Below are 22,901 nucleotides of genomic sequence, written 5' to 3' on the forward strand. Positions count from 1 at the left end.
AAATGGCCACAGAGTACACGCTAGGTTACAACTAAGTATATATGGGACGCTGGCCAACTTTGAATTACTTGGCAAGTGAGGTCAGATGTGTGTAGTAACAAAGGCTATCTTCCTGGATACGGGGACCACCTGACCTTCACCACGCCGGAGGACCAGAGCAAGGTGGGATCCTCTCAGGATCCCTGAAGGCCCATTCTGGAACACATGAACCTGAAATTTGAGCAGGTCATTCCTGGTTTAAAATCTTGCTGAGGTTTCTCCTTGCCAGTCGGATAAAGTCTATACTTCCATGTCCCTGATCCTACAGGATCCTCCTGCCTCTGCACCCTCATGCCAAGCCCTCACATCAGCTTTCACCAAATGGGAGCCATGCTGACCCCTTGTTCCTTCCTGCCTTCTGTTGCCTTGCTATTGTCTTTGTCATAGTATACCTCTGCCTCACCAGGCTTTATTCTCCTCAACACTGGGGTTCCTGTTCCCCTCTGCTCCCTCTGGGAGCTCATGGGCAAGCTGCCCCTGGACAGTGGGTGGCTTTTCTATGGTTACTGCAACAGTTCACTACAAAGAGTAATTCTGAAATCCAAAGTATTCTAGGAAAGTAGTAGCAGACCCTTTTGAAAGTTCTGAGAGCCAGATTTCCTTGTCTTACCTTGCAAGCTGGAGGCAGCCAACTTTATGTGTTGTGGGCCCCTTCCTAAAAGACTTCCTTCTTGGTCACTGTTCTATGCATATATCACCTCTCTCCTCCTACAAGGCCTACCTTGATAAAACTAGGTAATTAAGATATTCATCTTGAAGCCAGGTGTGATGGTACATGCCTTTAATACCAGCACTCATGGAGGCAGAGGCAGGTGGATTGCTGTGAGTTTGAGCCCAGCCTGGTCTGCAAAGTAAGTCCAGAACAGCCAAGGCCACACAGAAAAACCCATCTCAAAAAAGAAAAAAGAAGAAGATAGTCACCTTGTTATATGGCAGTGGTAGTTTGAACGAACTGGCCCCCACCCCACAGGTTCATAAGGAGTGGCACTGTTTGAAGGATTAAGAACATGACCTTGTTGAAGTAGGTATGGCCTTTGTTGGAGGAAGTGTGTCACTGGGGGTGGGTTTTGAGGTTTCAGATGCTTAAGCCAGGTCCAGTGTCACTCTCTCTTCCTGCTGTCTGCTAATCCAGATGTAGAACTCTCAGCTACCTCTCCAGCACCATGTCTGCATGCAAGCTGCCATGCTTCCCGCCACGATGATAACAGACTAAACCTATGAACTCTAACTCAGCCCCAATGTAACAGTTTTTTTGTAATAGTTGCTATGGTCATGGTATCTCTCCATAGCAATAGAAACCCTAACGAAGACAATGGCCTGCATTTAATCATTTCTGCAAAGTTCTATAACATGTAACCCAACATGTGTCCAGGTTGTGAGGATTAGGATGTGGGCATCAAGGAACTGTTATTCTGCCTTTTGTGGTGAGCTGTTAAGCTATAAGCCCTCCCCCTAGTGATGTTGAATTGTCCCTTCCATCCATGACCGGAATTTCTGTGAGGACAGGGGCTGCATCTGCATTTCTTTCTATTGTGCCTGATACCCAGGTTCAGATACTAGTAGATGTTGAATCCAGTTGTGTGATGGATGCGTGGAAGATGGGCAGTACCAGAGGCTGGATAGTCTCTAAAAACTTGCAGTGACATCCCCTCAGAGTATCAGGGCAGCACTGGAGAGAATGATCTGGAACAAACTGGGACTGTGGGACTACAGGGGCACAGTGACCACCATTTCTTCAAAGCAGAGGTGTGACTCTGGAGTTGTGGTGGGGAGTGTGAGGTTTGGGGATATTTGATCACACTGTGAACCCTGAGTATTGTTTACTGGAAAAACCTGCTTCTAGTTGTGGTGGGGATCAGCCTTAGCACACACTTTTAATCCAAGAGCTTTCTGCTTGAATTAAATAAAATCAGCCATAGGTCAGAGACAGAGCAAGCAACCAGTTTACAGGGAGTGAACACAGGAAAAAGACATAAGAGTAAGTTAGGAGGACAAGTAGATGCACAGGAAATAGAAGGAAGGGACATTCGCGTTGAGGGCTTTTTGAGATGGTGTGGGGAAGGAGAGCTTTTTTTTTCTTTTTTTCTTTTGGGTTGTCAGCTGAGTAGGAAGGTCAGCTGGGTGCTCTCTCTGCCTCTCTGGGCTCCTGAGTCTTTATTGGTAAGATTCAACATTTGAGATTTTGTTAAAAACAACAGACAGTATCTCCGTTGACAGGATCATTATGTTAAAAATGGCAGGAGAGGGTGAATTTGTTTGATTTCAGTCTGAACTGGTTGGGTGGGACTGATGGCTTTTTTTTTGGGGGGGGGGCTGTCTTCAGAGACTAGGAGATCAGAAAGTTCTGCTTCTGTCCATAGAAGGCCCACTCAGATAACAGTTTGCAACAGAATAAAATCAATAACAAAAGAATTAGCCATGTAACAGAATGACTTGGTCAGGGAAATGGCCCTCACTGATGTTACGGGCATTTCCTGAGTCCTTGTGATGTGCTGGGTACAGTCCTGGAAAGTAAGAGGGTAATACCCACAGAAACCGCGGCCTAGGACCCACCTTCCATGGGGGAAGAGCCATGGGGGAAAAGGCAGCGATGCCTTCATGATCCTGTGGCTGATAAAAAAAAAAAAAAAAAAAAAGTGGAAATGCCTGCAGGTGCACATTCACTCTGTAAGACGGGGCCATGGGTAAACATTCCAAGAACACCTTAAAAGGGTGAGGAGAGCATTTCAGGGGGCCTTACTCTCATTATAGAAGCAGCAGGTTCTAATTGACAGGCAGATGAATCACTCTCTAACTGACTGTGGGGTGGGAGGCCATAGCTGAAGAGGGGAAGGGGGGCAGAGGTGGAATCCACCCTGTCCCCAGTTAATGATGGATTCCGGGATGGAACCCTCAAGGTGTTAAATCCTTCAGCAGCAATTATTGCTCACTCTGCAAGCCTCCACTGAGCGCTTATTGATGAGCAGTCTTTCCCAATCAGAGAAGTCTCCCAGGCTTCCTTACCACACTAGACACCATTAGAAGTGAGGGCTGCTGGGTCTTCTGCGTCTGCATCTGCCGAGGCCAGCTCTCAAGCCAGAGCCAGGTGTGTTCTCTAGCTTGACCCCTTCGGTGAGTCATTTCCACCCGGTGCCTCTTTTTCTCTGTGCTCACTCGGGGAAAGAGCTTACCTGAAGCCGGTAGACCTGTGCCAAGGGTGTGCAGTGTGCTGGCCATGTTCTTGAGCCAGCAGGACAGGTGCAGCTAGCCATGAGCTAGCTGTTCTGTCCCACCCAAGATGGGGCAGGGCAGAGTCACTGTTGGAACAGTGCTGCTCATTATGCCCAAGGCAAGGAAAGAAAATGAAGAGAGGCCCTTAGTAAAAGCCATTTGTTCCTCTCAGCGTGACACTCTTTCACCGTCGGTGGTGCCTTTCAAACAACTGTAATAATTTACCTTTGGACAAATGAACCAAAACCCCAGGCTACCTGAGATGTGGTTACGATTTGGTGGCTCTAAATATTTATATCATGTCAAAATGAAGCAAGATATTGAAAAAATAAAAAGATTCAAGATGGCTGTGAAAAACAGCCATCCTTTCTGGACACCCTCATCAAGAGAAATAATCTCATTAGACCACTCCCCTCCCCCTGGGAAGAAGCCGGCAGCAGCCTGTAGCCAGCGGTTCTTTGCACACAGTAGGGGGTGATTCTGCTGCCTGAAGGAAGCTTGGAGAGCCCAGCTGGGCGACTTCTGGGCTGTGAGGCTGCATCCTCACAGGTAGCCCAGAATACGTTGGTTGGTCTTGAGCCACTTCCCTGCCTTGCAGAGCACACTGGGCCTTCTCATGCCCAGAGGCAGGGCCCCTGGCTCCCAGCTGAGCCCTCTTCAGCATCCACCAGGCCCCACTGCAGTCAGCCTGCTTGGAGCTGAGATCCATGAATGAAAGGCTCTTCCTGTTCACTTAGGGTGTGCCATCCAAGAAGCCCACCGAGCTCTTTTTTTCTTTTTTTTTTTTTTTTCTGTAATGTGGCATGTGACTTACTTAAACGTACACCCAAGGCCAGATGACCAAGCTCCAGGCAGAAAAACCACCTTAGCTTTCGGCCCTCTCAGCAGCTGGGCAGTTGTATCCCAGCTCTGTCTCAGCAGCTGTGGATTAGGCCACACCATCCCAACCCCCTCTTCTTCCCCACTGCTCCTTCCTTGCTGGTTCCTGGAAAGGCTGACACAGAAGCAAGGAAATTAAAAAAAAAAAAAAAAAACCTGTGTACTGAATAAGAGGGACAGCCATTCTAGTCCTTGCTCCTTTATGTTGCCTTGACCTGAGTCCTGGCAGTAGCTGCAGCAAGCAGCAGTCTTGTGACTGTGAGGGAAAAGCCAAGAGAACTAACTGCAGGTTCTTCCTGAGCCCTTGATCCAGCACTGTCACTCAGCTGCATGCTTCTTCTAGGCTTTCTGTCCTGAGAGAAACAGACAGCCCTCCATTTGTTTCGGCCACCAAGCTTAGCCGTCTGAGACTTGGAGTCAGAAAGGCCTCTAGCTCAGTGGGAGACAGTCAGTAAGGAGGGACGAAAGTCCTGGGTCCTGGATACGGAAAGCTGTGCTGGGGGCTGTTCTGATTGGGGGAAACTGAAATAGCTCTAACCTGGAAACTTTAAAGGAAGGTGTCATAAAGAGCTGGCAAAGAACCAGTGACATGAAGTCCAATGTTGCTAAGATTAAAAAAGCAGCAAGTAAGCCATGTTTGGGCACAAGCCAGGGAATGTGGACAGCAGGGCCCAGGTTACACGTAGGCCTGAGGTGCCACTGACTAAGAACCCTCTGTGCTCCCCCTGAACTACAGTAAGTGTGGCTAAGGCCATCAAGGCGTAGGGAGGGAGTGCCTGCCTCCCCTGGCCAGGCCACTGAGTCAGTTATTATTGCTATGAACAGATTACACCTAAGATGTAGCAGTTTCAAAGGACCTGCAATGAAATTATTAATTCATTTATTAGCACAGCTTATGGTCTCTCACAGTGTCCATGAGTGAGGTGTCCAGATGTAGCTTGACCACATCTTTTACCCAGGGTATCTTAGGGTCACTATTGCTGTGATGAAACACTATGATCAAGGCAACTTGTACAGGAGAGGGATTATTTGGCTTACACATCCATATAGTTGTTCATGAGCAAAGGAAGTCGGGACGGAACTCAAACAGGGCAGGAACTTGGAGGCAGGAGCTGATGCAGAGACCATGGAGGAGTGCTGCTTTCTGGCTTACTCCTCCTGGCTTGCTCAGCCTGTTTTCTTATAGACCTCAGGGGCCCCCTGCCCAGGAGTGGCTGTGAAGGATTGTTCCTATTTACTATTGATTCATATGATTAGTAAAGCAGCCTTGACTATTAAACCCACTATTATAGAAAAGGCGCAGGCACCTGTTAGGCACTGGGACTGGCCAGATCTTAACCCTCTACGTTACCTTGTTACCCCCAGCCAAAATTCCCATAAATACTTGTACATGCTCCATTTGGGCTGCTTCTCTCCATCATGCCAATCCCAAGAGCAAGCTCCTCCCAGCCATGTGTTTCTTGTTCAGGATAACCCATGGTGATCTCCTTTCTCCTTCCTCCTTGCACCTCTCCCTCCCCTGATCTTTCCTTCTGCCATCCTCAAAGCCTAAGCACCAGAACTCTGCCTTCCTCTCTTCTGCCCAGCACGGGTATAGGCAACTTTTATTGGCCAATCAGGGATAATTTGGGAGGCAGGATTACACAGCATCACATGGTGTATGTGAGAATGTGCTCATAAAATAGTAAAGGTCTGGGGGAGGGGAGGACAAGCACTTGAGTACATAGTAGCTCCAGACCAAGTACGACAGGTGGCCCCACCTACAATAGCCTGAGCCCTGCCCCACCAATCACTAATTAAGAAAATGCCCCCACAAGCCTGCCTACAGCCTGCTCTTATGGAAGTATTTTCTCAGTTGACACTTCCTCCTCTCCAGTGACTCTAGCTTGTGTCAGGCTGACATAAAACTAGGCCGCACACAGTTTGTCTGTGAGGTGTTCACATGGCTGTAGTCTCACCTGAAACTTGACCATGGAAAGATTTGTGGCATACTCACGTACATAGTTGTGACTGATACTTTTTCTTATGGTTTTTGGTGACCGTAGTTCTCCCTCAGTCCCTGGCCCAGTCACCCTCTGTGGGCAGCTCACAGTGTGCAGCTGGGCTTCATTTGAAAGCAAGCAAGAAACCAAAAGAGATGAACAAGATGGAAGCTACAGTCCTTTTGCCACCTTATCCCAGAGTTGGCATCTCCACTCATTAGCTGTATTCTGTTGAAAGCAAGTTACAGGCTCCAGCCCACACTCAAGGCAGAAGCAGTACAAATAACTCCCAGGAACAAAGATCTCTGGGAACCCTCAAAAAGCTGGCCACTACAGGTGCCTGGCTGACTCTCTCTCTTTCCTGTGGTTGAGGAAGGGAGAAAACTGAGGCTCAGGAAGGAACTGTGGTTTGTCTTTGGTGTCATGGACACTAAGAGGCACAACCAGGAGTCAAAGCCAGGCCTGCCTGGAATGATGCTCCACCCTCACACCACCCCATCCCAGGACAGCATAGCCAAGGTCAGGAGAGGCAGCAACAGCTAGCCCACAGCCAGGATGATTCTTCCCTCCTTGTCCTGCAAGACGCAGAGCAAGAAAGCTAGAGACTGGCTGGGCTGGGCCTTTCAGAGTCCTGAAGTCCCAGGAAGGTGCAATGGGTGGAATCATGCTGACATGTTTTCATGTCTACAGTGATATTCTGTCTACGGCCTCCTCACAAACATTTTAGGGGAAAATTTTCTTGTAGTGGCATGTGTGTTTACAGAGAAGGAGAATGAATGTTTGAATGTGTGGCACAAATGTTAGTATTGGGAATGCAGGTAAAGAATATATCACAATTACACAAAAGTGTTTTGCAACTGTTTTATAAGTCTGAAATTATTTCAAAATACAAAGGTGTCCAAAAGTGCCACCCTGGAATCTATCACAGATGATATTGTGGAAGTCATGCAGACCTACTTTAGACCCCAAGGTGATGAAAGAGAGCCCAGGGAGGAAGTCAGGAAGAGCAAATATAGAATCTGAGTTTGGGCTGCCTGGATTGCAGATCTGCCTAAGCAGCTCCTAAGGTCCATGAGCCACACAGTATCCATTCGAGACTGACAGAAAGGTTTGGAGAAAAGCTCCATGTCGAGATAGGATTTGTAGCACAGACACAGTCCCTGGGCTATGGTGAACTCTCCATAAATGTTACTGTTATTGTCTTCTTGTGCATCTTGCAGTGATGGGTCATGGCTGTGTGTGGTTTAGACTCTGCTCTAGAGAGTTGTCTCCATGCTTAGTTCCTGACGTGAGTTTTTGTCCCTATAAAGGCAACGTGGCCACTGCAGTGGGTGCGGATGTGTGTGGCAGCATGAAGAACAGAATCCCTGTGGTGCTTCTGGCCTGTGGTTCCTTCAACCCCATCACGAATATGCACCTGCGCTTGTTTGAGGTGGCCAGAGACCACCTACACCAAACAGGTTAGTCAGACCCACGTGCTGTAGACCTGGTGGGTTGGAGGCTTTTGTTTGACACTGTCATTGTCACCGTGAGTAAGACTGCTTGGTTGATTCATTCTCCACTTACGTTGTAGGCTACATCTCCTCCTCCTGGAACAGAGGGCTCATGCCCCTTAGCCATGTGGCATGTATTCATCCCTGGCCATAGAGTTTATAAGTCTCAGAGTCCCCCCTCCTTGCCCACCAAATAGTGTCCATGAATACTACGGAGACACTGGGAAGGGGCAGTTTAGGCCCCACCCAGGGCCTCCTGGATGTTCCCCACACTCACCCAACAACAGGGAATAGGTAACACATTCCTTTGGAAGGTCCCACTACATGCAGCAGGTAAACAAATGTTCAGTAATGGGAATTGACATTTCTCCTTCTGAAGAATAGGTCTTTCCCTGTAACAAACTGTTTTATGTATTCATAAATATATTTTATGTCTGCCTTATGTTTTCATAAATGTGTTTTGTATTACTGTGTTGGCCAAAATTTTTGCCTTTAGAGGCATTTTTACACCAAAATCAATTCCTATTTATTTTTAATATAGAAAAAAGTATTTGAGTAACATGTCAGTCATTCACAGATATAATACACAAATGTTGGCTTATTTTTATAGAAAATGACTTTGTTTACAAAACATACTTTTATTACTGAACAAATGATCATGTATGTCTATTCATAATAAATAAATGGCTTTTACAAAGGAATTTTTGAAATACAAACAACACAGTTAAAATTGTTCATTGGACATTAGTAGGCAATATACCAAAAAACTATAAATGTCCAATAAACTTGAGGATAGGTACCCCAGATCACTAGGACACAATGAAAATGCAAATAAAAAGCATGAGAAACATGGCCAGGTTATATGTATCATGAGGGCAGCAACTGTGGCTGCAGCAAAGCCACAAAATTGCCACCACCTGTCACTGGGCTGTGAGTTGTTTCCCAGTCAACATCGTTGCAGGAGTCGGTAGTCTCCGCCTATGAGATTGGCAAAGATGAAAGGTTAAAGACTGGCAGAGCCCAGTGCCAGCAGGGTAGGGAAGAAACAGACCCTCATGTTCTGGTAGTGATCCATTAGCCATGAACCAGCTTTGAAAAGCAGTTTTTTATTCTGTCACAGAAAAGTGTGGAACCAACATCCATCATCATAAAAGCAGATAAATCAGTCATTGAAACCAAACCAGAGCCATCAAAAGCTGAAGCAGATGTTAGAATTAACAGAGATATGATGATGATAATCGGTGGCTGTGTGCCATGTGTTCAGTGTTTAAATCAAAGGAGAGAAAGCATGAAAAGGGCCCAAATCAAACTTCCAGAGACAGAGGGGAATGTGTGTGGTGAAAACACACCTGTTAGTATTAGTAACATCAAACATTACAGAAAAGACAAGGGAGTGGGCAGATACAGCAGGGGGACCAGCCAAAAGAAAACACAGAGAGGAAGAAAAAATTTTAAACAGTAATAACCATGATCTGTGGATAACTTCAAGCAGCGTTATACACCTGTCACTGGAATCTCAAAAGAAAAAAAAATCAAAAAGAGAGTAGGAAAAATGTTTGCAGAAGTCAATGCTGAAATGTGTCCAGATTTGATGGAAACAGCCCACAGGCCCAAGGAGCCCAGAAAAGCCAATCTTAACAGGCAGGAGGGAAACAGCCCAAGGGATGTGATCATCAGATTTCTCAGAACCAGAAGGAAGACAAAAATCTTAAAAGAAGCCACAAAAGAACAAAAATAAGGGTGAGGGCATGTGCCCTGTCACCAAGTTCACCAGGAGAATTCAGTAAAATGATTTCCTTCAAGAACAGAAAGAAAGGCCCTTCAGCACAGAGTTCTGCAGCCAGCTCTATGCTCAGCAGAAATACCTTTCAAAAGTAAAACCAAAGTAAGGATATTTGCACAGACACAGAAGCTGGGAGACTCACCACCAGCAAACCTGCACTTCAAAAGCCATGTTCTAAAATCCCCTGTGCTGGAGAGTGACAGCTAGGAATGGGGGCTTCCCTGAGGGACCACAGAGAGTTAGAAACAGTGACCACATGGGGCATCAGGCCACAGGATGGGTAAGATAGAAGTTTTTAACATTTAAATGTCTTTAAAGGGAGCTTAGCAGTTTAAGCGAAAATTCAACATTGTTGGATTCTAGCCGGCAGACGTAAACTCAGGGACAGCATTATTACCCTCGTGGGAAAGGACAAAAGGCAAGTATTCTACCTGTGAAGTGCTTAAGCATTACTCAAGATAGACTATGGTATATAAAGATAAGCATTTAAACCCCAAAATATTTGAGAATATGTGTGTGTGTGTGTGTGTGTGTGTGTGTGTGTGTGTGTGCGCGCGCACGCGCGCTTATGTACAAAGAACATATGTGCCTCTGAGGAGATAAGAGGACAGCCTCAGGTAGTGTTCCTTTGGTGCTGTGCCCACCTTCTGAGTCAGGCTCAGTCACTGTGTTGGAGCTTGGCAAGAAACCTGGCTACACTGACTGGCTAATGAACCTCAGGGTTTTACCTGTCTTTGCCACCTCAGTACACAAGTCCATATAAAACTATGCTGTGGTGGTTTGAATAGAAATGGCCCCGGTAGCCTCATGTGTTTTGATGCTTGGCCCATAGGGAGTGGCACTGTTAGAAGATGCGGCCTTGTTGTAGGAAGGAAGTGCGTCACTGTGGAGGCAGGTTTTAGGGTCTCATATGCTCAAGCTACTCCTAGTATGATACACAGTCCCCTGCTGCCTATGGATCAAGATGTAGAACTCTCAGCTCCTTCTGTAGTACCATGTCTGCCTGTGTGTTGCTATGCTTCTCACCATGACAGTAACGTAATGAACCTCAAACTGTAAGCCAGCCCCAATTAAATGTTTTTATTTATAAAAGTAGCCATGGTCATGGTATCCTTCACAGCCAATAAACCCTTAACTAAGACACATGCCCAGTTGTTTTACATGGGGTCTGAGGACTAAACTCAGGTTCTCATGTTTGAAACAAGCATTTTGTAGATTGAGCTGTTATCCCTACCCTAAGCCCCAAAATATCAGAGCAGGTACCTATGGTTAATAGGTATAACAAAGGAAATAATATCGCACTAGAAAACTCAGTTAATTCAAAAGGAGAAAGAGGGGAGAGAAACAAGTGGGACACACAGAAAACAAGTAAGATGAGACACCAAACCCTAACACTTATCAATGATCACCTTAAATAGAGACGAGTGGTGTCTGATAAACTTTGTATTATCACATTCAGTAAAATAAGCAAGACTCAGCTCTCTGCAGTTGAGCTGCCCCCTCATCTGTGGGGAGTTGTGTTCCAAGACCCCCAGTGGATGCCTAAAGCTGAAATCACATCAAACTTGATGTATTGTGTTTCTTCCTACATAGTTACCAAAAGTTGAATTTCTCCATTAGGCAAAGGAAGATATTAACAGCGGTAGCCAATAAAATGAAATGACTGTATAACAGTACATTGTAATGAAAGTTATTAAGACATGTGAGCTATTTCTGGAGGTTTCCATAGAATAGTTGACCATGGGTAACTGGACTAGTGGAAAGCAAAATTGCAAATAAGAAAGGATTATGTATAAAACCCACACTTTACATGTAGAAATATAGCTATGTTAAGGGGAAAGGAATTTATCTCACACAAACACTAATTAAAGAAAAGCTAGAGTTGCTATCATATCAGAAAACAGAAATTTTAAAGGAAAGAATATTACCAGGGATAAGAAAGTCTTCCCATAATTACAAACTTAACCCCAGTTCCAAAATGTTGAGACCCATAGCCACACAATATGCAAAGTGAGAGACCTTGTTACACTCAGCTCTAATGGGTGTCTCCATCAAATCCTGCCCCAGGACTTAGGGCACCCGGCAGAGGAGGAAGTGGAAAGAGTATAAGAACCAAAGGGGGAAACAAGGCCCTCTAAATTTATAGGGTCAGTGTGAACACATATGAACTCACAGACTGAGGCAGCGTGCACAGGACCTCCACAAATCTGCACAAGGTGGAGTCCTAGAGCTGAACAAAGTGGACACATGCTCCATCTCTAACCCAGAGCCATCTCCAGTTGATAACCATTTGCAAATGAAAATTTAGTTTTCTCCAAGGAAGTCTCATTGGGAAACAAACTACTCTTAAGAGTAGGCTGCATGCCCAGCAGTAGATGGCCAATAGAAAACAAACTCAACAGCAGCTTTGGTGGTTCTTTCTTTCATAATGTCATGTCAGAGCTTTTTTATTTTCATTTTTATTATTATATATATATATATATGTACATATACTTTTGGTAGTATGAATGGAAGTGGCCCCATAGGTTCATAGAGACTGGCTTATTTGTGAGCTTCGGCTTTGCTGGAGTAGGTGTGGTGTTATTGGAGGAAGTGTGTCACTGGTGGCAGGCTTTGAGATCTCAGAAGCTCAAGCCAGGCTTAGTGGGTCACATTCTCTTCCTGCTGCCTGCTGATCCAAATCTCAGCTCCTTTTCCATCACTTTGTCTGCCTGTGTGCCACCATGCTTCCCTCCATGACAATAATGAACTAAACCTCTGAAACTGTAAGGTAGTCCCAATTAAGTGTTTTCCTTTGTCAGAGTTGCCTTGGTCATGGTGTCTCTTCATAGCAATAAAAACCCTAACTAATGTATGTGTATATGTGTGTGTATTTGAATATTTTCATTGTTTACCCTACAGTTCCTACATTATTGTACCTTACATTATTGTATTTTTATGGTTATTTGCATATATATTATTTTACTTTTCTGGTCCTTTGCATATATATTATTGTATTTTTATATAGTAGTAACAATAAATTCTAAATAGAAATTTAAAGTTATATCATTTGCAAATGTATAAAAAACATTTGATTTGAGACTTCCAAAGTCTATAAAACTATATAATAAAGAAAACATTGATGAAGGAAATTAAAGGCCTCCTTATTAAAATGAAAATGTTGTCCATGTTTTGGAAGACTAAATATGTTAAAAAGTTATTTTTTGTTGGCTTTTAATAAGTTGTTTATTAGTATATCTTTACTGATCATGGTATTGGGTTTTATAAGAACATTTTAATGCAAAGTATATAATATACTCAGCCTGTCCCCTCCACCCCTCCACCATCTCCTTTCTCAAGAAAACCTCTCCAAATTTTCTATAGATTCATTCTAATTACAATAGATTTTTTTTTCATAGCAGTAAGCTGATTCTAGTAATTATGTAGAGTTAGACTTGCTAGGAGAGTAACAACTGAAAGAAACACAGTTTTGGAGGATTGTCACTGTAATTACGAAGCTGCAACATTGGTGACAGTATTGCGCTGCGGCTGATAAACAGATCAATGGAATTCAGAGTGCCATAGCTGACCCCGTTTATATGGACAACTGATTTTTGTGAGCGTACAAAAGACAACATGGTAGAGGTTTTGTCTGTGAATGGTTCTAAAATAATTGGATACCCATATGCAAAATGTATTTAATTCATAGATCATAGTGCACTATAATTCAAATGGGTCATAAGCCTTACTTTTAAAAGCCCAAACCTACAGAATTCCCAGAAGAAAGCATAGGAAACTTGAGGTAAAGCTTTTTTTATATAAAACAAGCAAAGTGTGATTCGTAATGAAAAACAGTGGTCAGTTGGAGCTAATCAAAACTAACGTGCTCCTGAGAGGCACAGTTAGGAGAAAGAAAGGACGAACATCTGCAGAGTTTAGATTTCATGAAAGACTGGTATCCAGAATGTATAGGGACCGCTGGGCTCTGTATAAGCAAATAGTGGGCTTCATCCAAAAGACATGCAGATGGAAAACTGTCACGTGAAAAGAAGCTCAAAGGTCACGCAGTAAGAGCACAGTATGACAGCACCGCACCTGTGGGGACGGGAGAATACTCCTACCCCATGCTGAGGAATGTAAATGGGGCAATGGGTGTTCTTAGTTCTTAGTTCGCAGTTTCTTAAAAGTTAAATGTCCACCTACTGTGTACATGGCCCAAATCTGTGTGTGAGTGCTCAGAGCAGCTTGAGCTCTTGAACAAGCCAGCTTGTGAATACATGAGCAGATTGTGGTTTCGCCAAATTGTGCTCAACAGGAAACAGATCAAACCGACAATAGAGATGAATCTCAAAAACAATTATGCAGAGTGAATGAAGTCAGCTCCAAAGGAGCATATTTTCTATCCCATTTCTAGAAAATTCTAGAAAACCCAAGTTAATCTACAGTGACAGGAAATACAATAGGAGCTGGGACAGGGGAGTGGCCTAAGGCAAGGGGTAAGTACTAACACATTCCTGTGTTCAGGGATATCTCCCTGTGCGTGCATGCACGTGTGCTAGAAACAGCTCGGGAAGTAGAGTAGCTCTGAACGAGGGCCTGGGTTCAGATCCACAGCAGCTGTGTAAAGTCAGGCATGGCGCCCGCATCTGTGACCTGTCACTGCCTTCAGGCAGCACTGGGCAGGGGACAGTGGCAGATTCATGGATCTCTCTGCCCAAGCAGCCTAGCTCAGCCAGTAGCCACAAGTTCAGTGGGAAACTTCCTAAAAAATAAGGTAGAAAATCCCTGCTGTCAACCTCTGATTGCCACACTTTGGCATTCACACACACACACACACACACACACACTTTCTCTTGAGCACACATGTGCACACAGGCATATACACACACTTAGCAAACTTTAAAAAAATTAACTTCACAGAGTTGGCTCGTTCTTTAGGACAAATAGCCCAATTTCTTTAACAAATAAATAACAAGAAAGAGGAATAAGAAACTGTATAATTCAACAGAGACTCAAAAACCGCATTCTAAATATTGTGTATGGACCTGATTTAAATCCCAGTTCTAACAAATCAACTATAAAATGGTATTCATGGAGAAATTTAAGCCCACGTGTACAGTAGGTGTTATCAAAGAATTATTTTTCTCAAAAAGAGCGATTACTTACATTAAAATGAAACGTGCCTGTTAGTGCATAGAAAGGAATGTACACAGCTGTCGCCCAATATTCACTGCATGCCTCAAAAGGGAATGTGGAACCCTCTTATCTTTAGGACATGAAGCATCTGCTCGGGCCGCACTCTTGGAAGTGTGCCATAAACATCTGTCTGACTGTAGGACCTGGCCACTGAGTAGCTTTCCTGCCAACCATGGCTCCTCAGAAAGGCCTCTGGATTTCAGAGTGCTGTATTGTGAGGTGCTCAGGGCAGGACTTGTTCTCCTGTATGGAACGGGCCACTTCACAGACACATCTAAACACAATCTGGAGAGCGCCAGTACTGCTGGTGTACCTGCAGGCTCCCCTTCAGCCTTGCAGGAAGGCTCTGCTTTCCCCAAACGATGCATGGCTAATTGGTCCTATGGCTAAATCACATACTTTAATTAGGTTTGATTTCCATCTCTCGGTAGTGTGTGATAAAGGGCCCGGACCTGATGCCACCTCAGCCGCTGCCTTGCCTTTATTCTCAGTCCCTCTTTGGCAAGCAACTGGCCATTTTTGCAAGTGTGCAGTGTGCTCTCTGCCCTGTCCTGGAATGTTGCACCTCACTTTCAGCATCCCACAGGCACGCCCTTCGTCTTCTCCAGGCCTTCCAGGCCTTCTAGGCCGGGTGCACACAGCAAACAGAGGGGCAAAACCATACTTGCTTTCATACGGAAGTGTGCAGCCTCGGTATAAGATAGAAGATTTAGTGTAGGGCTCTGTTGGTGGGGGGGGGAAAGGAGGCTCGGGATGGATGAAATCTGAACATGGAAGAACCATATCCCTGCACGTGGGAAGTGCAGCTGACTGGTGTGGGAACCCCAGGCGTAGAGAGAGTCTGTGTTGCCATCAGGAGGTGGTACCCTGTGAATTTCCCTTCTCCCAACAGTCAGGCGTCCTCTCCACCTCCCCTCAGCCCCAGGTGCCTGCTACCACCTCCCACAGCCAGGTTTATGCCCCAGCCTTGACCGGACCCAGCCTCACCAGGGACAGGCGTTTAAGTGGCATATTTTCTCTCCATCCAAAACAGATCACCATTAAGGCTGAGTGCAAATCTGGGCCTCCAGCTGACTTTTTCTTTTTCGTAACAAAAACAAAATCTCCCTTCTGTTGGTGCAGTCACAGAAAACAACTCAGGGTTCTATGTGACAAATGGAATTAAACAGCCTGACGGTTTGTTTACTACCTTTAAGTAGACACTATAATACTATACTCTCCTGCCGTAGCTCTCTCTGCCTTTTTGCTTTGAATCCATTCCCCTTTCACAGCCAGCCCTTCTGCCAGTTGGAACTGGTCTCCCTCTACCTATTTCTTCCTTTTTTTTTTTCCTGAACAGAACCTTAAAAACTGACAGAAGCACAGCAAGATGTCAAAAGCATTTGCCCATCGGCCCTGTGATAACGTATCCCCTGATGACCGACAGTGAGTGCAGTGGTTGAGAGGAAGTGGGAACAGAGCGTAGATTTGCATGATCAGTCACCCCCACCAGAGTCCCTTCTCAGTGGATAAATGCCATACCTCCCGTTCTAACTCCTTAGCGTGCAAGGCTATTACGGAATATGTTATGGGCTGGAAGAGAGAGAACTGCCCATGGGTTTGCTGTGCCTTTAATCACGGGCACACGCTGGCCTTCCACTGTGTGCTCTGGGGTTCCACAGACACTTTCAAAGGCTCCATGGATGAATTTGCATTCAGTGGTTCTTAAAAGCATGTTTGGGACTTTTATTCCTGTTTTCTGATTTCAAAAGAAATTATTCAGCCAAACACATGGCCGGTCAATAGCTTCAGACATACCTAAAGCATTCACCGAATCTATTAAGAATTCAAGCGTGCGTTCCTCTGAAGATGTTGGATGTATTCCCAGTTGTAAGTGGTTGTTTCCCAACATGCAGTCACAAACTTACAAATGGAGGCTGAATTAAATTTAAATGTTGTTTTCTACTATTTAGATGGGTTAGTGTTTCTGATCAATATGTTTGGCCATTAGCCTATGTTTCAACAACAGTCTACTTGGATTTTCTTTTTAGCATCAAATCTTGCCAGCTTAATTAAGACATTCCTTTAGCAATGAGTTAGCACCTGTTCATTTTTTTTTTTTTGTCTTCCACTGTATTTGTATCATTACTTACTACACCCTGGTAGTCCTAGGTGCCCCATGCAAACTCATTTACTCTTGAAAGCAGCCTTACGAAGTCATGTTCCTGATTTTGTAGATGAGGAAGCTCAGAGAGATGTAATGTCTTGACTGAAGCCACACATTTAGCCCGTGGTAGATAGAGCCATTCTCCATCATTGCCCACCATCACCGTGCCATGCTTCCTCCATTGACTTAACAAACCCCTTACTGACTGACTGTGCTGGGTGCTATGCTAGACTGAAGGGCATACAGGAGCAGAGGTAATCCTCAAGGTGGGGGCAGACAGAAATCAAATCTCATAGAATTAAAAATTACCACAGTCACATACGCCGCCAAGGGGACATTCTGGTGACTACCACTGTGAACAGTGTGGTGATTTGGCATACACAGGGAATCCAGGGAGTCGTTTCTGAGGTTAGGAGCCACTGAGCCGGAGTCCCACTGTGAGGCATTACTTAATCATTAGTGAGGTTGACTGGGGCCAAGAGGTGCAAGGACAGCTTTAGCCTGGGAAGTTACATGTGTGAAGCCCCTGTGGCAGATGACAGTGAGGCTCTTAGAGCTGTGAGGTGAGAGTCAGCTGCTCATCTCTCTTTTTCTCTGTGTTGCACATGAGAACAAGCCCCTACCACCAGGATGCTCCAGCCACTGTGCCTCAGAGCTCAGCATCAGCTGCACACCTTCAGCCTCTCTCCATGAAGGTCCCTGTGGGGCACCAGGAGATGACGCTGCAGCTCCGGAAAACCTGGAGTGGATGAGCAGGGCCAAGATTGGTATTGGAAAGCGGTGCATGGAGCAGGAGAGAGAGGCTCTCTCTTGTCTTCCGAGCTGGGCGGGTCAGTCCTGAGAGCGAGGCCTACAGAGAAGGAAGAACACTGGCTATGCTGTGTGAGACCGTGTGAACTACAGCCTCTTAGTGCACTCTAGGACAGTGTGGCAAGTCCAACTGAGGGCATTTCTCAGCAACCTTGGGAGGTGGCTTTTACAGCTGGCTGCTCTGGGGCAGCTTCAGGGAAAAACGGGTAACAGTTCGGCAAGGGCAGAAGTATTCTGGTGAGGTGTGGTGCAGCAGGGGAGGAGGGTGGCAGTGGTCAGACTCCGTGCTTTGGGCCTTACTGGGAGTATCCTTAGAAGGACCAATCTTGGGATCCTGGGAAGATTAAAAGTAAAGACAGAGTGAGTGGAAGGCGGGGCGGGGGCAGGGGGGGGGAAGCTAGGGAGAGGAGAGCTTGGCTGAGCCCCTAGAGACAGAAGCACAGGCTTAGCAGAAGTGGTAAATAGTGACTGGGGGAAAGCTGAAGCTGTGGCGGTCCAGTACATGAAGGGCTCTCAGGGTCTCCAGAAGTTGAGGAGGGACCTTTAGAGACGAGAGAGCAGGGCCCCAAGGTGGCTCCAGGAAGACTGTGCAGACTTGGAAATACTACATAGTGGTCAGATTAGTGGTGAAGAGAAGTATGTCAGAGTCTAAGCCCAGTATGTGACCATGGTTTTGTACATCGTGGCAGGATCCCTAAGGACAAGGAAATGTGCCGTGACAGAAGGGAGTGTGGAAGGCGAGAGGCAAAGGTGACTGAGTCCAGGCAGAAGGATGCAGAAACAGCTGTGGAGTAGATGGTAGAGCCTTCCCAGATAGTCTAAACACAGTTGCATCTCACAGAATGCTAAGTAAGGATGGACCTTAGAGGAGGGACCTCAGGGAGAGTCTTTTACCAAGCACCCACTGGATGGAATCTGCCATGGCACATTAATCCTTAGTCTTCAGAAAAGATGCCCCTTTCAGCTCTGGATTGCTGCCCGGCAGAGCTCAGCTTGGTTGCCTCTAGGTCCCAAGATCTTTCTGATTTCTCTTGGATGCCCAAACTCACAGGACAAAATTTGGTGCTGGTGAAATTTAGAACAGATACTGCACTCCACCCTGTGACCGACCATGGGTCACATGGCGGCCACTGGCTGCAGTCAGCCTTGGTGAAGCCCATGACCTTGTCAGTAGCCACATGACCTTGGGTAGCTCACCTCAGCTGGAGCTCGTTCCCTCACTTGTCACATGAGGATAGCGTCTTCCAACCTTCCAAGGTGTTATTTATTTTAAGACTCACATAAGAGCCTGATACTATCTATCCAGTGCATATTTGACCCTTTTTGCATTGTGTATAAGTCCCAACTCAGGGCCGGTCATGACCAGCGGGTTAGCATAATCTTCTCATATGTATGCATGGAAGAGAGAGAAGCCACAGAAAAGGGTCTCCTGCTTTCTCTTAGTCCTTTCTTGATACTTTATGATGTTATTTTCTAACGATCTTGCCCCACATGCTTGTGGCATCCCAGATTAAATTGCATCGTAAAGATAACAACCCAGCCCAAAGCTTTGTCCTTTTTTGTCCCCCTTTGGACAACCTTGAGGGGAGGGGAGGTATTTTATGGCTCCTGGTTTTTCCTCACAGTGACTTGCATTTTTAAATGGAGACATATTTATTATAACATCATTTATACTCACAGTTTTCCATGTTAAGTAAAAATGTCTGATCAGTGTCCAATATGATGCACAGCCCCCTTGCTCTCCCTGTGATTTTCATTTTAATTCTGTTGTGCAGTGCATATGGAGAAAGTTAAATGTATCATGATAAGGCAGTGCAGTACAATCTGAGATAAGGGGGAAATTAAGCTGTAATAATTCCATTTAAGCCAGTGGTGGCCCCAGTTCAGGGTCTTCTGGGTTTTCGGAGATACCATGAGAGCATAAGTAAATAGTGTATAAGCTCAGCATGTTACTTTAATCTTGGGCTCACACAGACATGTATTAATCAAACAGAGTGATTTTAATATATATTCATGGGCAGGGTTCCAGCGTGGTCTGAAGGAAAAAAAATTGTTTTCACACTTCTAATTTAAAAGAATTTTATGGAGAATATAGGTTTAAGGATGTTGAATTACCCCAGCAATTGTTTTGAACCAGGATAATTTTTTCCCTGAGGCTTCAAGGATTTGAGGTGTTTTTCTGACTCAATAATACATCAGCATTTTCCTTGTCCTTCTGTTTTTGTTTTTTTTTTTTTTTTTTTTTCCTTGAGATGTGGCTCCAGGGAAACCAATCGTGACGTGAGATTGTCTAGCAGGAGGCATTTTCTGTGGCAGGTGTCGTGGCACCAGGCCCTACTACTGCAGGCTGGGGTGTGAACAGCATTGCACTGGCATGTGGGCTCCACACCCTCAGCTCTTCCCAGAGCTGTCCAGTGCTATAACAAATGGGGAACCCATTGTTCATTAACTAAGATGTCCCCAGTTCCTTCTGCCTCCTCCTCATCTCCTTTCTTCCAAACAAATACAAAACTAAGACATATCAGTGTACTTGTTTATCCTCAAAAGGAATTATTTTAAGCCACATGAAACAAGACACTAGTTTCTGGAATAGGTAAGGAACTCTTCAAAGTCAGCCATCAAAGCAGTCAGCCCATCTGGGAAAGGAGCAAAGACATAAGCCATTCCACCATGGAACATATTCGGATAGTGAACAGTGTATGGGAAGACAGCATTCGCCTGTAAGGAAATGGAGCCTCGGCACCACAAGTGGCATTGCAACACACCTTCTCAAATAGCTGAAATGCAGATGCTTGGCATCAGCAGATGCCAGGGGGAATGCAGGGACTCTGGAGCCCTCCTAACCATGGCAGGAGAGAAGCATGGCCCAGCACTCAGGAGAGCATGTCTGACGGCTTCCTATGGAATAAACATGGAGCTACCATATGACCCAGTTGTACTTTTGGGCATTCATCCCAGAGAAATAAAAAGATGTTCACATAAAAACTGGGACACAAATAGTCATTGCAGCTCCACTTATGCAGCCAAACCCCAGAAACCACCCTGCTGTCCATCAAACAGTGGCTATGTCACACCACAGAATTCTCAGCAGTGAGAGGAGATAAACTACTCACCCAGCACCCGAATCTCCAGGCATATAGGACTGACTCAAAAATGCCATGCCTAAAAGGTCATGTGTTACATGATTGCACTTATATAGCACTCTTCCGGTGACAAAATTGTATTCATGGCTGCTGGGGATGAGGGGCAGGGGCCCGGAGACAGGGGACTAGGCACAGTAATTCATCAGCAACATGAGACTAGGGTCTTGTCCTTGCAGTGATGGAAGTGTTTATTAGTAGTTATATGTAAACTATGATGAGATACTCTCATCAAAACTATCCCACGCTCACACCTGTTAATACACATACCCTCGAATGAGTGTGTGCAAAACAGGAGACATCTGAGGAAGGTCACTGGATTATGTCAGTCTAGAGATCCTGGCTGAAATATTGTAGTGTAACACATAGATTGTTAACACAGAGAATAACAGTGTGAAGGGTACATGAGATCACTCTCTTCTTTAAAACATGCAAGTTCATAATCATCTCACAGGTTTAACAAGGAATACCCAAGAATCAGGAAGTGCCTTTCAGATAGCTACTTCGTGCTCCACACAGTCCCAGAGGTTAGGTGTTCACGACCTTGTTTTGTGGGTAAGGGAGCTGAGACTTGTGGGTGTTTAGCAAAGCCTAGGTGTCAGGGATGCAGAACCAGAGCTGCTCTGTAACAGCCCATCAGGCCAAAATGAGATCACCGAGGAAAGAGCTCCGGGCTTTAAGTGCCAGGTAACCATCTCTGCCTTCGAAATAGGAAATGACCATCACTCAGAGTCAGGGGCCAATGTTTGGCGTCTTTGCTAAGTGGACCATCAAGACAGCCCATGCAAAGAGCATCCAGCACAGCTGAGCAACATCAGGGCAGACAGTCGGCGAAGCAGAATTCCCAACAGCACAAAGGGCATTAATTAAAACGAACTGAATAGATGTGTCTGTATAAATATTCCTAAAGATGAGGTTGTCAGGACAGAGTTAGACCTTGGGGAAATTTATGAGTTACTGATAATTATAGGGAAAATAAATTTAAAAGGACAAAATCATTTAAGAATAGATTTTATAAACTAATGAGATTGGTTAGTTAGGGGATGGATGGGAGGAAGTAGGAAGGATGGGGGATGAGACAGAAGGATGAGCAGGGACTAATGCTCTGGGTTTCACAGCTCTGACTTTCAGAACATGGAATCACATGCTAGAAAGGCTAAATACATATTTAAAGTCTACCAGGATGCCCCAGGAGAACTCAAGATGAAATACAAACAGTAGCAAATGAGCCTCGCTGTGTTACAAATGAATAGATAACTGCCCAGAGGACAGGAAGGAAGAACCTAGCCTTGGCTCCTTGAAAACAGCAACAGGATGGATCCTGCAAGGCTCAGGACAAGCATATTCAGGTTCATTCTGCTCCCTAAAGAGAGTGGCTGGGCATCTTTGCGACGTCTATATGTAAATACTAGGGTTAAGCAAGGAAGCACGTGAATGGATAAAAGCCAGGTTTAGTACTATTAAAGAAAGTCATGCCAGTATAGGAAGGGAGTCTAGTATGGTCTTCAGTGTTGACTTGGAATTCGAGGTTTCAATATGAACACATAGTTCAAATACACACACACACACACACACACACACACACACACACACACACACACACACACTGGTGTGGGTAGGTGGGTGAGAGAGAGACCATCCCAAGTCTAAAAATAACAAAACTTCAGTAGTAGTGAGTACAGCTAGGCTCCTTGTTTTCTAAATATCATTCTTCAGTAAAGGACAAAAGGATGACTTGGAATGTTTGAAGTGCCCCCAGACCTCCTGGCCTAGGGCCTGTAAACCCAGCTACTTAGAAAACAGAAGCTCAGACATCAAAAGCTCTAGGCCAGCCTGAGCTACTTAGTGGGAGGCTGTCTTTAAAGTAGAGAAGGCTGGGAATACTCAGCAGTAGCAGACTGTTTGCTTCTTATATCTACAGCTCCCCCTAATACCACAGAGAGAGGGAAGAAGGAAGAGAGACAGGAGAGAAGCAAGCTAAGCCTGGACATTTTAGGGTTCCAGAAAACAAGGACATGCTTGATAAGTGATAAGCACGTGTCAGAAAAGATGCAGAGCCAACCCAAAGACATTCCTATTAGGCTCATCTAGGATAGTTTAAGAAACAAAATAAATAAAGATACTAGATTACACCCTTATAGAATAAAATAAATACCCTGAGTCCATGTTGATAAAAATAAAGGAATAAAAAAATAGCAAGTGAAAGAACAAGTTTTTGTTTTGTTTTGTTTTTTTCCTTACAGT

The 22,901-nt window shown here is 45.1% G+C and overlaps 1 protein-coding gene across 2 annotated transcripts in view; it reads left to right on the forward strand.

The window, feature by feature from the left end:
- The window catches only part of Nmnat3 (nicotinamide nucleotide adenylyltransferase 3), a 109,088-nt gene that overhangs the window by 47,580 nt on the left and 38,607 nt on the right, over window positions 1-22,901 (forward strand). Inside the window, exon 2 of one of the 2 annotated variants that reach the window (XM_055629472.1) lies at window positions 7,421-7,570. In XM_055629472.1, the coding sequence (XP_055485447.1) occupies window positions 7,462-7,570 (109 nt within the window). In that variant the 5' untranslated portion in view covers window positions 7,421-7,461. Of the gene's footprint in view, window positions 1-7,420; window positions 7,571-22,901 lie in introns of those variants that run through there. The other variant, XM_055629473.1, reaches the window with a different exon arrangement.

Source organism: Psammomys obesus, unplaced genomic scaffold (genome assembly GCF_907164565.1).
Source record: "Psammomys obesus unplaced genomic scaffold, mPsaObe1.curated_primary_1811, whole genome shotgun sequence".
Taxonomy (NCBI): Eukaryota; Metazoa; Chordata; class Mammalia; order Rodentia; family Muridae; genus Psammomys; species Psammomys obesus.